At 53.3% G+C, this 14,404-nt stretch overlaps 1 protein-coding gene across 2 annotated transcripts in view; it reads left to right on the top strand.

The window, feature by feature from the left end:
• The window catches only part of RPTOR (regulatory associated protein of MTOR complex 1), a 160,350-nt gene extending 151,243 nt beyond the window's left edge, over positions 1–9,107 (top strand). For both annotated transcript variants that reach the window (XM_075719601.1, XM_075719600.1), the window contains 6 exons: positions 600–706; positions 3,715–3,842; positions 3,928–4,014; positions 6,645–6,761; positions 7,360–7,489; positions 9,039–9,107. In XM_075719601.1, the coding sequence (XP_075575716.1) occupies positions 600–706; positions 3,715–3,842; positions 3,928–4,014; positions 6,645–6,761; positions 7,360–7,489; positions 9,039–9,107 (638 nt within the window). The remainder of the gene's footprint in view (positions 1–599; positions 707–3,714; positions 3,843–3,927; positions 4,015–6,644; positions 6,762–7,359; positions 7,490–9,038) is intronic.
• Positions 9,108–14,404: the final 5,297 nt, after the last annotated feature.

Genomic DNA, 14,404 nt, shown 5'->3' with positions numbered 1-14,404 from the left:
TTGAGCTAGTGTAATCTCAGAATGTTCCCCTCCTTATCTGTCTGTAGAGCAAATTGGTTTTTACTCCTACCAAGCTGTTTAATTCAATATCTTGCAGCAATGACTTTGCTGTTCCTTCTTTAGAAACATCTCCCCTTAGCCGCGTATTTCTATTAGAATCAGGAGTCATGGTAATCCAGAGGCTCTCAGGTCCTGCTGTGGGAGGTGGCACCGGTTTAGTCTACTTCAATCATCATTTAATCCGATGTTCTCATAAAGTGGTGGATGATTTATTAAGACTCCCTTGGAAGTCCCCAGGAGCTTGGCAAAGTCCCTGGAAGGCTGCAGCCACCTGCCCGTAGGGGCCGCCCGCACCTCGGCTTTTCTAAGCACTTAAGCTAGCCAAGGGGGCAAAGACGTATTTTGGACTCAAATCCAGGACCGGCTGATTTGATCCCGTTTGGAGGATGTATGGATGTGCGTGTATGTAATTTTAAATCTCCTCTAATAACGATAGTTTCTGTGGCACGAGGTCAGGAAAGCCTGTGTTCTAATTAGCGCAGCTCTGCCTGTGCTGATGTGGAGAGTAATTTGCACGCCCTGCCTGTGTTTTATCTTAGGAGCAGGAATGGTCGTCGACTGGGAACAAGAAACCGGGCTTCTGATGACCTCGGGAGATGTGAGGATAATCCGGATCTGGGACACAGATCGGGAAATGAAAGTTCAGGTAACATCTGTGTGTGTGTCCCGCTCCCCTTTTCCCTCCCAGAACACGTCCCATGCAGAGTTACCCTGCGTGCGGCCAAGGCATCCGAGACTCGGCTGAGGAGCTGACAGGCTCTGGAGCTTCTGCTTCCCCGCCTCAGAGTCATGTTACCAGAAAATAAAAATACGCACATACTTAGTAAGCATGCTAGGTCTTTCCTGGAAGCTGCTGCTGTTATTCTGGGCAGCGTGCGGTAGCGTTTGGGAAATGTGAGGCTGTGAAATCCAGAGGCAGGCACCAGGACGCGGATAGGGTTGCTATTAGCGTATAACTGAAATAGCGTAGAAATTCTTGCGGATGCTTAGCGGTGGGTTGGGCTGGCGATAGAGGATTCGGACTTACTGCTGCCGTCTCTGCTTCTCTGGGAGGCATGTGGAGGCAATTACAGAGCCACGCCGCGCTCGGACCTGCCAGCCCCGGGTCTGTTTTCAGGAAAGCTGCATCCGCACGGAGAGCACCCAGGTACCCGCTCGGTCCGCTCCCGAGTCGGGACCCGAGCGCTCAGCGGGATGGGAACACAAGCGTTTCCTAACCGTGCGCTGGTGACGGTGGAATTGCTGCCGCCTTTGGCCAGCCTGGCTCAGGTCAGGAGTTTGCTCCGGTTGCCTGGCCCGCGAGCCGGGCAGCGCCCTCGGCGTCCCCGCGTCTCCCTGCGGAGCTCTGCAGAGCCGGGGCACCCGGGGCGTTCACGTCTCGCCTCTGAAACGAGGCAGCGCGAAAGCCGTGCTTCGGTCGTACGTAACTCGCTGTGCAGCGCAGTGGGGAAGAGACGCTGCAGGCAGCGATGTCAGTCGTAATCCAATAAAAGTTTCCCAGAAATCATAAGGAGAAGCAGCTGGTCGGTGAGAATGGAGTCACCATGCTGGAGAAAAAAGGGAGACTAGTTTTCAAAGCTTCTGGAAATTAATTACCCTTGGATGAACATTAATTACGATATTTTGACCCTGTAATGCAGGATAATTAAGCCTATATTAATCTTAATTACTTTCACATACTATTTTTTTCTATGTAAATTAGAGAACAGCAAAATTCAGGAGGTGAAAATCTTTTAAATTATGATGATTAATGATTGCGCTGAAAGTATCTAAAAACACGTTGTTTCTTTTTTTAATTGCAAAGATTGGTCGTGTTGAAATTCAAGTGATTGAAACTTCCTGACTCGGTAACACTGGAAAAGTGAAATTCAGCACAAAGAGCAGCGAAGCTGTGTAATCTAAGCTAATAAAGGTGCCTTCCCACTCTTTGAACTACAAAAGGCGTACCTCTGGAAGCACTCGGGATGTAGCTGAAGAAACAAGTGCTTCATTTTCACTTGTGCTGATTGTTCCTGCTTCAAAGGCAGGATCTGGGTTTAGGCAGTGGGAGTTGCTGAGAGCAGCCCTGACGGCTGGTGCCTCTCGCCAGCAGCCGCTTCGCGCAGCCCAGGCCGTGAGTAGCAGGGAAGGTGAATGTGCACAGAAGCAAAAATAGGATTGAAGTGTGAAATGAGCTCATGCAGTTCTAACGTGCCTCCTGATTGGTATCCTACTTTTTCAGCGCTGCTTAGGTTTTTTCCCACCTGTTTTAATTGAAAATATTTTTCCTCATAACAGGCGTAGACATTATTCCAAGCAATCCTTTTGCTTACAGCAAGTAAAAAGGGGGAAAGTAGCAGCGTTAGAGTGCATGACGTGTTCCCAGCACGGCTCTCCTTGCAAGCTCCAGTCTTCTTTTTCCATGGCATGTTTTTTTTTAATACGCACAGTGTCTGGCATCTAAGGAGATAACCTGAATCTACTTGTCCCACGTCCTAAAGCGGGGATTGATAGGTGGCACAGCACTGCCTCGCTCGATCTTGCCTAAGTGATTCTCCGGTGCCGTAGGGTAGCCAGGCAGCTCGTTGCGTTGTCTGGGGCTTACGTGTCTGCTCCGACGTTGCTCGAGAGCACCGGAGCTGCCTCGCCACCGCCGCTGCCCACGGCGAAGAGGAAGGTCACGCTTCGCCTGCTTAGTTCGGCCCGTTTGCCACAGCCACCGGCGCTCTGCAGAGGCGTAGCCATGATCCTAATGATGGAACTGGGGAAGAGAGCCAAGTCTTTCAAAAGTAAAATAAAAAGAAATGGACTTTGATGATAACTGGAACCATTCTGGGTAAAAGGAACTACCTTCTGGTAAAATCATTTTATTGTTTCCAGGGGCCAATATGTTTTTTGTCTGGTACAGACGAAAAAAAAAAATGCCCTTATTTTACAAGAGGCATTTAAATGACTTCCTAGAATGAATTTGGGTGTTGATTTGATGCACAAAAAGGGCTAACACCTTGCAGCTTTGTACCTTTTTTGCTTGGGTGGTATTACCGTATGTTCGGTTTTACATGTGGCATTTTATACGCTGTTATGATTTGTTGCCTTCTACAGGTATATTTGTCTTACGTGACTCTTCTCCTCTGGATATATACAGTCCCTCCTGCCATTCCAATGGCATTTACAACTTGTACACCACAAAGATGGTTTATGGAGAAATACCTCCTCTGGCCGTTCATTTTAACTAATTAGATATTCTTAGTAGCGAATAATATTAACTCCCCCTTCCCAAAACAGACCTTGCCGTCGTTTGGGTTTATAAAGCTGAATGATTTGCAAAAGCTGGTTTTGCTGGAATTCCTCCTCTGGCCTCTTTGGGTCGATCTGTGGGGCTTGTAGCTCCAGCACACGGCAGCGGCAATGACCGTCGTCGCGGGGTCACCACCCCGGCGTTTCTGGCCGTGTCCAGAGACCCTGAAGGAGCACTTCACACCGACGCAGTGTCACGGTGTTCTGAGTGACAGGTGGAAGCTCTGGGTTAGTTTTGGACTGATTTACAGAATGGGAAAGGAGGAGGACACAGGGTCCATCTGGTTTAGCACCTTGACTCTAGTGCCGCCTTTTTGGGGCTCGGGACTTGAAGACGCATCGCGGTCTCAGCTTGGCTTTTGTGTGCTTTCTCCCTAGGATATCCCCACCGGAGCCGACAGCTGTGTGACCAGCCTCTCGTGTGATTCTCATCGTTCATTAATTGTGGCAGGGTTGGGTGACGGCTCCATCCGCGTGTTTGACAGGAGGATGGCTCTGAGTGAATGGTAACTACTCGTCCTTCCCGGGTTTGGTGGGATCCTCGCGTTTCCTCCTCCTTCCCTTCAAAATGTTTCTCTACTTGTTCCCCAGCCGTGTCATGACCTACCGAGAGCACACGGCCTGGGTGGTGAAGGCATACTTGCAGAAACACCCTGAAGGCAACATCATGAGTGTCAGGTAAAAGAGCTTTTACTGTTTGAGCTGTTTTCTCTTAACAAAGTTGGCTTTTCTGTTTAAAATCTGCCTCTGGTGTTTCAAGAGCTGAGGGTAAAGCTCTTTAGTTTGACGTTTGGTTCAGTAATTAACTCCTGCTCCAAACTCAGTGGAGAGAAGGCAAAAAGAAACGTGAAGCTTTCCTTGGAAGCCTGTTAGCGAGGTTTGAGAGTAAACAAGAAGGCGTCTTTGCTGAAATTACTACCACGAGGGGTGTGAGGGAGGAATCAAGTGAACCAGAAACCTAAGCTAGATACAGTATATCTTATGGCAGTTGTTCTTTATTGCCGACATCTCCGTGGGGCCATTTGAGAGAGAACATGAGAAGGAAGGCTGATGTTGCATCTGTTGGGCATATTGCTGTGCAGGATTACTTTGCTATCTAGCAATTTTCTACACATACATCCATTTCTGCTGCCTGGTAAATACTGTGGAGAGAGCAGCGTATACTTATTTGGCCATTAAAGAACAGCAGAATATAATTTATTGTCACAAAGCCACTATTTGCACACAAAGAGGCTCTTTTTCTTGATTACACAATGAAAACAAAAACATAATTTTCTGGGATTCAGAACATTCCTGAGGTGGGGGATGGGCCAGCAAAAATGTATTAAGACTTTGAGAAAGGGGATTATGCAATGCAGCCGCCAGATTTGTCGAGCTCGCATATTAGAGTTTTTAATCTTCCTTTCTCTAATCTACTGCAACCATCCCGGGGGTCAGGCCTGCACACTTGGCCAGCCTGGGTCCGAAGGCTGGTTTTTCCCCTCTCCTCAGTGCCCTTTTTGGCATGTGGTGCTTTCTGTTGGGATTGAAGAGGTATGAGAAAATGTTGTACTTCACAAGGCAGGTCTGGTCTCATCCCAGAGGAACTCGGTTTGTTGAGACGAGCCACCTTGCTCAGTTTCTCCCAGGTCACTCTCTTCTTCAGTTGACAGCAAGATCCAAGAAGAGCAAATGTTAGGATGTAGCGGGGCCTTGGTCTGGCTGTTTCCTGAAAAACTTGAAGGTGCTGTATTGCTTGTAGAGCAGTTCTCCGAACCTCAGAGAAACTTTTTCTCTGGACCAGAGGCAGGAGTTTGTAACACAGGGCTGGTGACTCTGAGCCAGATCCTGCGGCTCGCCGTTGCCCGGCGCTGGTTCACCACACGATACTGCGTTCGGCCTCTTTGATCTACGTGCGAGTGCCGCCACAGTGCTTCTAATTAGCCACCGGGTCTGCTTTTATCAGGCTGACAGCGTTGCTAGCAAAGGTCCTTAAACACCTTCTGAATAGCCTGGGTTAGTAGCTCAGCCGTTGTTGACGTGTTGCCGGTTATTGTTCAGCTGGGATGTGTTTTCCTATGTAGTCCCTCATCACAGAACTTCACTTCTATTTTAATGCTCTTGCATGGTCTTCCAATATGTTCAGAACCATTTTCAAGTCTTATTAAGTTTCAAAGCTTTAAATGAATTTACTGTATATTTGATCTCTCTCAAACAATATTTCCATCTAGTCTTTAGGATCTAAATCAACCTTAAGTTTAATTTGTCTTGAATTTAGTTATGTGACAGCTGGAGTTGCAGCTTCTTATAATGATATAAGTAGTCCTGTATAACCTGCCTTTTGATCAGTATTAGATATTCCAGAGGTAAAGAAACCGAAGGCAATACGCTTCTTAATGCTTTCGTTGTTCTTAACTCTATAGGGTGATTCACGGTTGTGTGGCCACCAGTGACCTGGAAAAAAATAACACTTTAAAAGTTGTGGTGCCAAAAGCTTTACCTCTGCTGCCAGCAGAATAAGATCGGATGAGTTGATTTTGAATTTAGTTTCCATAAGAAACTTTTCTGTTTGTCTTTCTGTACATTGGTTGACCAGTCTCCTACAAGGAGCTCAGAAGCAGCAAAATCTTCAGTCCTCAGTTCCAGGGCTGTAGAAGAAGATGCACCCTCTTCATATCTAAACAGATGTGATTCTACTGATTTATTTCAGAGAGATCACTTAACAAAAGGAAATAATTTGTGTTTGAAATTAGGCACTTGATCTACTAAGCACCGTATCTTGCCGCTGCCACAATTGCTTTCCCCACCCTCTCTTCCCTGATAAAGTCATTAACAGGATTGACCCATCGCCCGAGCGGCAGCGGGGTTTGTTACGCCTGGTCCACAGAGTACTTTGGGCAGCAAGGACTTGTGCATCTGTGTCCAGACATTTGGCGTAATGGATGGTGCCAGCAGATCCCATCTGGTTAGAGTTTTCTAATACAATTTCCTGCTGTGAAAAGGAGAAGGAATTTGGGTCTGACGTGCAGCTTGGTATATTGAGTATGACATAACAGTAAAGGCACTTACACTCAGCGATGAGCTGTGAGCGATACAAGTAATAATGGATCACTCCCGAGGGCAGAGGCAGAGCTGTTAATGCACACCAAATATAAGTGACATCAGTGGGAGTTGAGCCGTACTGGCGGAGAAGGCAAGGGCGCGTGTCTTCTCTACCCTGATTTTCTGGCCAAGGTGGTCAGCTCACAGACGGACATACGGCTCGATGTCCTGGGCTTTAGGATGTGGTTTGAGTACAGCCTGACGTTGTGAAACTCATGTGTTGGCAGTGTAAACGGAGATGTGCGGTTCTTTGACCCCCGGATGCCGGAGTCCATGAAGGTCCTTCAGATAGTCAAAGGGCTGACGGCCCTTGACATTCACCCACAAGCCAACCTCTTTGCGTGGTAAGTTTTAGTCTCATCTCCTGCATCCCTGGTATGGACGGAGGGGACAGTTTGTCTCTGCAGACATCATTCCAGGTTCTTGGTTGGTTTTGTTGTTTGTTTTAACCCCACCGCAAACAGTGCAGCTTCTTTCCTGTGTTTGCAGCTCAGGAATTTTATCCCTTGCATTGCATTAGTGAAACCCTGCACCAGTGAGTTAAGGTGACGGTGTACGGTCTCAGACTCCTATGTCAGATCCCCGTTCAAAGTCAGCACGTGTGGTTTGCGGCTCTGAGGGGGGACCAGCAACTGCTCCACAGCCACGTGTCCTGGAGGCTGTTGGGGAATCTGCTCAGTGAGTGTGTGCATCAGCTCTCCGTGTTTTTCTGTCTCAGTCCTGCAGTGTAACAGGTAGCTGTGGTTCCAGCCTGCCTGCAAATATCTCTGCCCTGAGGTTGCCATGGTACAGTTCAAGTCAGTCTCCCCGCTTACAAGAACTCATTGCACACTGGTCTGATAACAGCACAGGTCAACACGGCTGAAAAGGGGCCTGCAGGCAACAATACTGTTGTTACCACAGCGTTCTCGGTGACACCGTGTTCTCTTGATTCCCTTCCAGTGGCTCGATGAATCAGTTCACTGCAATCTACAATGGAAACGGGGAGCTGATCAACAATATCAAATACTACGATGGTTTCATGGGACAAAGAGTTGGAGCTATCAGCTGCCTGGCGTTCCATCCTCACTGGGTCTGTATTCTCTGTTTCTGGATTTCGGAATGTGCGTGCCTTAGTTAACGTGTTGGAAGAGGGAAAGGCGCAGAGGCTCCTCTAAGCAGAGAGATGCTGCCCCAGCCTGGGCTTCTGAGGATGCCTTGGGCCTGACTCTCAGCCCAGGTCCTTCGGGGCTTGTCCTCCGGGCTCTTCCAGGCGACCACGCTGGCGGTGCCGCTGGTGCTGCTGGTTGATGCTGTGCGCCTGTCACTAGAACGGGACTCCCAACGGCTGGGCTCTTTTTGCTTGCGGATCCATTTGATATACCGTTCCCATTTCTTTCCGTCACTCTGGGACTTACAGCCTGGCTTAGCTCTGTAGTCCTTGCCACAGAAGTTGTCCAAGGTGAATTTGCCTGGAGCTGACTGGAGAGGTGCAGTCCCTCGCTTCCAGCACGCAAAATTGTATGTGCTTATTTATTCCGCGCCTCTTCCCTTGCAGAAGGTAGGCTCACCCCTGTGTCTCTGGGGCTGCTGTTACGCCGCCTTATGTAAGGCTTTTAGGAAGACCTGATGCTGTGCAGTAGAACAACTGCGTGTCCGAAAAATGAGAGAAGTGCAAAAATTAAAGGCGTAAGCTGATAAAGTCTAGAATGAATCAGAGTAAAAAGGAAATTTCAGGATATGTCACAGCTGAGGTGGCTCTGCAGTAGTCGTTAGAGAGAGAATCTGGTTGCTGCTTAATTAGGAGGCAGGTGCCCATCTGCATTATGGACTTCTGCTCACCCAGAGACGAGAATAAATGAAGGAGACTGAAAGCCTAAGAAAACAACGTGAATGGTTAGGAAACACAGGAGGAGGTTAAAGAAGGCATTTAGACGGTTATTTTAGAAACCTGCAGCTCAGAATACAAATATTTGATGTGTAATGGGAAGGAGCGGTGGGAATGATAAAGGGCCTGGTGGAGAGGAGGGGCGAGCCGCGCTCTCCTGCGATTTGGTATTAGCGGGGCAGGGAGAGGGAAGGCAGTTCTGCCTGGGTGTTAGGCGGTTTACATCCTGAAGATAGCAAGGGTACAGGAGAGCTCATCTCCTCGGTTTTGAAAAGCCGCTTTGCGCAAAGCTAAAGAGTGATTTTGCTTTCCTACAGTTTGGGGGGCAGAGAGAGAAGGGGCTAATCATTTGAAATGTTTTGCTCTTTAAATAAGCAAACAAACAAAGCCCTATCCAGCCCGGGTCTCCGTGGCTGGGATTGTTCCTGGGCCTCTCAGCGGAGGGAATGCTAATTTTCAGTCCAGGCAACTGTTCCTAATGAGCAGATTTGCAGTCATTTAGAAAAATTATGTTAGTGGCTGGCAACTAATAGTCACCGTAATTTTTCCCTCTGGCTGAAACGGGCATATAACTCGCTGGGACGATGTAGGTGCTGGCAGAAATGTCGTCAGAGCTGCGTTGGCAGATGCACTTAAGAGCTTTTGAGCATCTGGGCGTTACTGCTGGAAATGTCGCCCGTTACCGTTTTGCCTGTGATGTGCCTCATTACTGCGTGACACCTGTACGTTTATCCCCGGTTTGCTCTTTCCACAGCCTCATCTGGCAGTCGGAAGCAATGACTACTACATCTCGGTGTACTCAGTGGAGAAGCGGATCAGATAACGGCTCGTGGCAGCGGCACTGGAGAGGGGAGTCCCAGCGGGCAGGGCCGTGTCTCACCCATAATGTACATAGTGAAATTATCGACTTGAATGTTTAGTGTTGGCTGCTGCTGCAACCCATAACTTGAACATTTTTTCTCTGACTTAGCTACTGATGATTTTGACAAGGGAAAGAGAGACAATCTCCTTTTTCGGTTGTGGGTTTGGTTGTTTTTTTTTTTTTTTTTCCCCCTCCCAGCTATATCCTTTAAAAGCTACAGAAAAGGAACGTTTTATTTTTGTTTCCAGTGGTTGGCTTCTCTGTTAGAAACACGGCTCCTGAGCTTGGAAGGACTGGATAAGGCAATACCCTTGAAAAGGGCTTTTTGTTTTAGTCTTTGTTTCTTTGTTTTGCTGGAGCGTAGGTTGCTTTAAGGACTGAAGCCTGGACTCACCTACAGCTCTGTGCATTCGACCAGACCACGGGACCCCTCCAGCTGCTGCCCGCCCCGTGCCAAACTAATTCCTCCGACAGGGCAGCGAGACCCGAGCTGTCCGTCTGCAGAACAGCGTACGTGCTCCTGCACTGCCTGAGCGCGGGCAAGGGAGGCAGGAGAGTGTCTCCTCTGCGTGAGCCCCGTCCTCTCTGCAGCGTGGAAGTAGAGGCAGAAGGCAACTTGGTGGCAAGGGGAGGGCAGGGGTCCTGAGGAAAGGGGCTTGAGGAGATGACAGGAGCAGGGCAGGATGCCACCACGCCGTGAGGTTGCACATACAGGAAGAAGAGGGAAGAAAGAGCGGACATCTCTAACGTCCCAGCAAGCCTGGAGCAAGTCACTCATGTAACCACTGTCCACCCAAGCACACGGTGCTGGTGGGGAGGTCTGGGGTGTCTCGGTGACTGTCACTTCTGCAGTCACTGTCCTTCTGTCCACAGTGAACTCCACAAACACATCTGATAGCCTGGGAGCTCTGCCCGGACAGCGAGGGAGGCTCTAGGTTCAAGCTGCGGGCTTTCGTCTCGCTCCGGTGTGCTCATGTTCAGCAAGGTGATGGGAGAATGGCACGCTTGCTGCTGTGCGTCTGCAGCTGCACGCATCGCGTGGACGTGGCTGTGGCTTGTCTGTCTGTCCCTGCGGAACTGGGCATGTAATCACGCGCGGTCTGAGCACGAGAGAATCACTAAAGGAGGGGGAAGACAGCAGGTCATCCTGCTTCAAGCAGAACAGCTTTGTCCCAGCTATCTAGGGCAGAGCCTGCTGCATCTTCCGCACCTTCCGTGTCTGAATAGCGAATGTTTCTGTCCCTTGAAATCCATGATGGGTCTGGAGATGGGTGTGGGGAAGGGATAGGCAAAGGCAAAGGGCAGGTTTCTTTCAAGCGGTCGCTGCCGAGGTGCGATTTAGCTGGCCAAGAACAGAACTTGCGCTGTGCAAAAATCACCGCGGCGACAAAGGTTGACCTGCTGAGGCCAGAAGTCCACAGTTTTTCTTCCAGCCGCTATCACGGGGTCTGCAGGCTGACAGCGAAGGAAATACTGATGAGGGAAGGGGTGAGAAACGTCCTCTCCCTGCGTGGATGGCGGCTTCACCTTTGCCACGGCGCCGGCGGAGTGCGTCTGACCTGTCACTGCTCCTTGTACACCAGATAATCTTGTTTCCTGTATGTCTCGAGGCTGCCGGGCCCCACAGGAGTCGTGGAGTTGGCCCGCTGGCCGTCCCGGGCTCGCCGCGGGGAAGCCCAGTGCAAAGTGCCGTATGCGCGTCCGGATGCTGCCTTCGGCGGGGGCCCGCGAGCCGCGGAGGTGGAGCGGTCGCCCAAGGCTGGGTGCTGCATCCTCGCCCCGAGCACCGTCGCTGTCCCCCCCGTAGCCGGGAGGCGGAGGGCCACTTCGCAGGACGACGAATCAAAGGCTTTAAACTTGAGAAAAGCTACCTAAAAGTCCACTTTTGAGTTACCAAAAGTTAATTATGGTCTAACAGAGCTGTGCCTCTTCCCGACCCGCTGAGCGGCTCCCGTGCTGCTCTGGCGTCGGTCCCAGCGGTACACGTCTCCTCCGCCCTGCCCGCGCCGGGGGCCGGCAAGCGTGGAGCCGGAGTTTGGGATCTACACGTAACCGATTAACTAACACACACAGCTTAAAAAACAACAGATTTTTAACTTATATCAGTGTATTCATTAAAGGAACAAGAAATACCTGGCAAAATGCAAAGGTGCGTGGTGGGAAGCCGCTGCTCCTTGCCAGCGCTCCCCGGTGCCAGCCCCTGCGGCCAGGAGTTGGTTTTTAATGAACTTGGCCTGTTGAGCTTTCATCTAAGCGTGTGCGTGTGTGGGCTGTATTTTCACAGGTCTGGTGCAGAGATTCAATCATGAAGTTTAACCAAGGATCTGGAGAGCTAAAAGTTCACTTATCTCTATTTATTTTACAAAAATAAAAAAGTATAAAAAAACCACACAATTGTAATGTGAGAGTAAAACAATTACAGACAAATAAATGGTTAATAAAAAATAAATGCAGAAACACCTCCCGGTCTGAGGATGGTTTCCTGGGGCAGAAGTGGGGAGGGGGGACGGCTACGGTCCAAGAGGGGACCCAGTTCAGTTTTAGGTGACGGGCTGCGCGGTTCTGGGCGGTTTCCCCGCGGAGGAGGCCGGCTGCGCGCGGGATCCCGGGCGAAAGGCGCTCGTGCGAGCCCGGGTCGCTGCTGCTGGGCCCGAGCAGGAACGGAGCGTTGCCGCTTCGCGGTTCTGCAGGAACGCGCGGCTGGGCCTGAGCCTCAAACGCAGCTCTGGAGCGCTGGGCGATGAACCGAAACAGTCGGTGGTGTCCTCGTCCCGAGGGCCTGCGCAGCACCGTCCCGGCCCCGGCCCCTTCCCACGGCGTCCCTTCCGCCGGCGTCGTGGCCGATGCTCCCACGGTCCTGCTGGGTCCCGGCTGAGGCACCGAGCCCCCGCCAGCGCCGCACGTTCCCGTTCCAGCGGCGAAAGCGTGAGGGGGCCGGGGGGGTCTCCCGGCTGGACCCGGCGACACTCGATGGCGCACGCATCCGACCCGACGTCGCTGGGGGAACCACCTTCTGCGTGGGTTTAGTTCTATTATTTTTCACCTCGACCCGGCTGCCGCTCTGCGGGACAGCGTTTTGTGCGCGGCAGCAGCGTGGAGGCGCGGGCCGGCCCCTCATCGCCTTCTCCGGAGGCGAAACCGTGATGAGGGATGCGGGGCAGCGCAGGGCGAGCGGCGGGGAGATGGGAGCGAAACTGCAGTGGGGGAAGAAGAGGCGTTTTCTGGCGCCTTGCCTCGCAGACCCGAATTGTTCAAGCGAGCTTTGATCGCTTCGGGGAGTGCCGAAGTTTAACCAAGGATCTGGAGAGCCAAAAGTTCACTTATCTCTATTTATTTTACAAAAATAAAAAAGTATAAAAAAACCGCAGGCGTGGCACATCCAAAAATAACGGCGCTGGGACGTGGCAGACGCAGCGTGGCCGAGGGGCGCAGCGGCAGCCGTGGCTCTTCCTCCGGGCAGGCCCCCGCGAGCGGGTCGTGGTTGAGCGCTGGAGCAGTCGGGATGGGAGAGCGGGAACGGCTTTGGGCACCGGAGCAGCGCGGGGCAGGGTTCGCACCCCTCGGGGCGGGAGTTACCGAAAGGCTCCGTGCACCCCGCGGAGCCGCCGTGAGCCCCTCGGCGTGAGCCGCCGGCCCCCTGGGCCCCGTGCAGCTGAGGTCATGGCTGCGGCCACCGCCACGGCCTGTCCTGGCCCCCGGCCGCGTCCCCTCTCCCCGCCATCGGGGCGCCTGCGGTGGGCCGCGTTCACTTCTGCCCAGGGACCCCCGGGGACCCCAAACCCGCAGGCAGCGCCACGGCCTCTGCTGTGTGGGGACACGGGGCGTGGGGACACGGGGACACGGGGACATGGGGGCGTGGGGACACGGGGACACGGGGCGTGGGGACGTGGGGACGTGGGGACACGGGGACACAGGGACACGGGGACATGGGGGCGTGGGGACACAGGGACACGGGGCGTGGGGACGTGGGGACACGGGGACACAGGGACATGGGGGCATGGGGACACGGGGACACGGGGGTGTGGGGACATGAGGACACAGGGACACGGTGACATGGGGACACGGGGACACGGGGACGTGGGGACATGGGGACGTGAGGACATGGGGACTCAGGGACACGGGGACGTGGGGACGTGGGGACGTGGGGACATGGGGCATGGGGACACAGGGACATGGGGACACGGGGACGTGGAGACACGGGGACATGGGGACACAGGGACATGGGGACACGGGGACGTGGAGACACGGGGACGTGGGGACACGGGGACGTGGGGACATGGGGACACGGGGACATGGGGACACAGGAGCAGGTCCCTGCAGGGGCTCCGTTCCTCGCCACCCCCAGCCCTGCAGCTGCCCCCGCCCCATGGCACCTCCCGCCGTGCCCCCGCTGCCCCCGCCTCCCGCAGTGCCCCATCCCCGGGGCCTGTCCGTCTCTAGAGCACCCCCCTATAGCCCCCATCCCTTATAGCCCTCAGCCCCTACAGCCCCCCAGCCCCTAGACCCTTATCCCCTATAGCTCCCCAGCCCCTACACCCTCATCCCCTATGGCCCCCCCATCCCCTATAGCTCCCAGCCCCTACACCCTCATCCCCTATGGCCCCCCCATCCCCTATAGCTCCCACCCCCTACACCCTCATCCCCTATGGCCCCCCCATCCCCTATAGCTCCCAGCCCCTACACCCTCATCCCCTATGGCCCCCCCATCCCCTATAGCTCCCAGCCCCTACAGCCCCACAGCTGCTACATTCTCATCCCCTATAGCTCCCCATCCCCTATACCCCCTTCCCCTACACCCCCATCCCCTATGGCCTCCCGTCCCCTATAGCCCCCATCCCCTATACCCCCTTCCCCTACACACTCATCCCCTATGGCCCCCCCATCCCCTATAGCTCCCCATCCCCTACATCCCCATCCCCTATAGCTCCCCATCCCCTATAGCTCCCCATCCCCTATAGCCCCCATCCCTACATCCCCATCCCCTATAGCCCCCCATCCCCTATAGCCCCCCCATCCCCTACATTCTCATCCCCTATAGCCCCCCCATCCCCTATACCCCCACCCCTCCACCTCCCTCCCCCGCTCCCCCCCCCGGCCGTTCCCGCCGCGCCCCCATAGCGCCCCCTGGCGGCGCCCGCCCGCCGCTGCGCCGCTCTCGCCGCCTTCGCCTTCGCGTTCTGCGGGGCCGGGCCCTGCGCGGCCGCCGTCGGGGCGGGGCGGGGCCCGCCCGGGGCAGGAGCGGCGGCGGCGGCGGGGCC

This window comes from Pelecanus crispus, chromosome 12, assembly GCF_030463565.1.
Source record: "Pelecanus crispus isolate bPelCri1 chromosome 12, bPelCri1.pri, whole genome shotgun sequence".
Lineage (NCBI taxonomy): Eukaryota > Metazoa > Chordata > Aves > Pelecaniformes > Pelecanidae > Pelecanus > Pelecanus crispus.
This window is presented reverse-complemented; position numbering and strand designations above follow the sequence as displayed.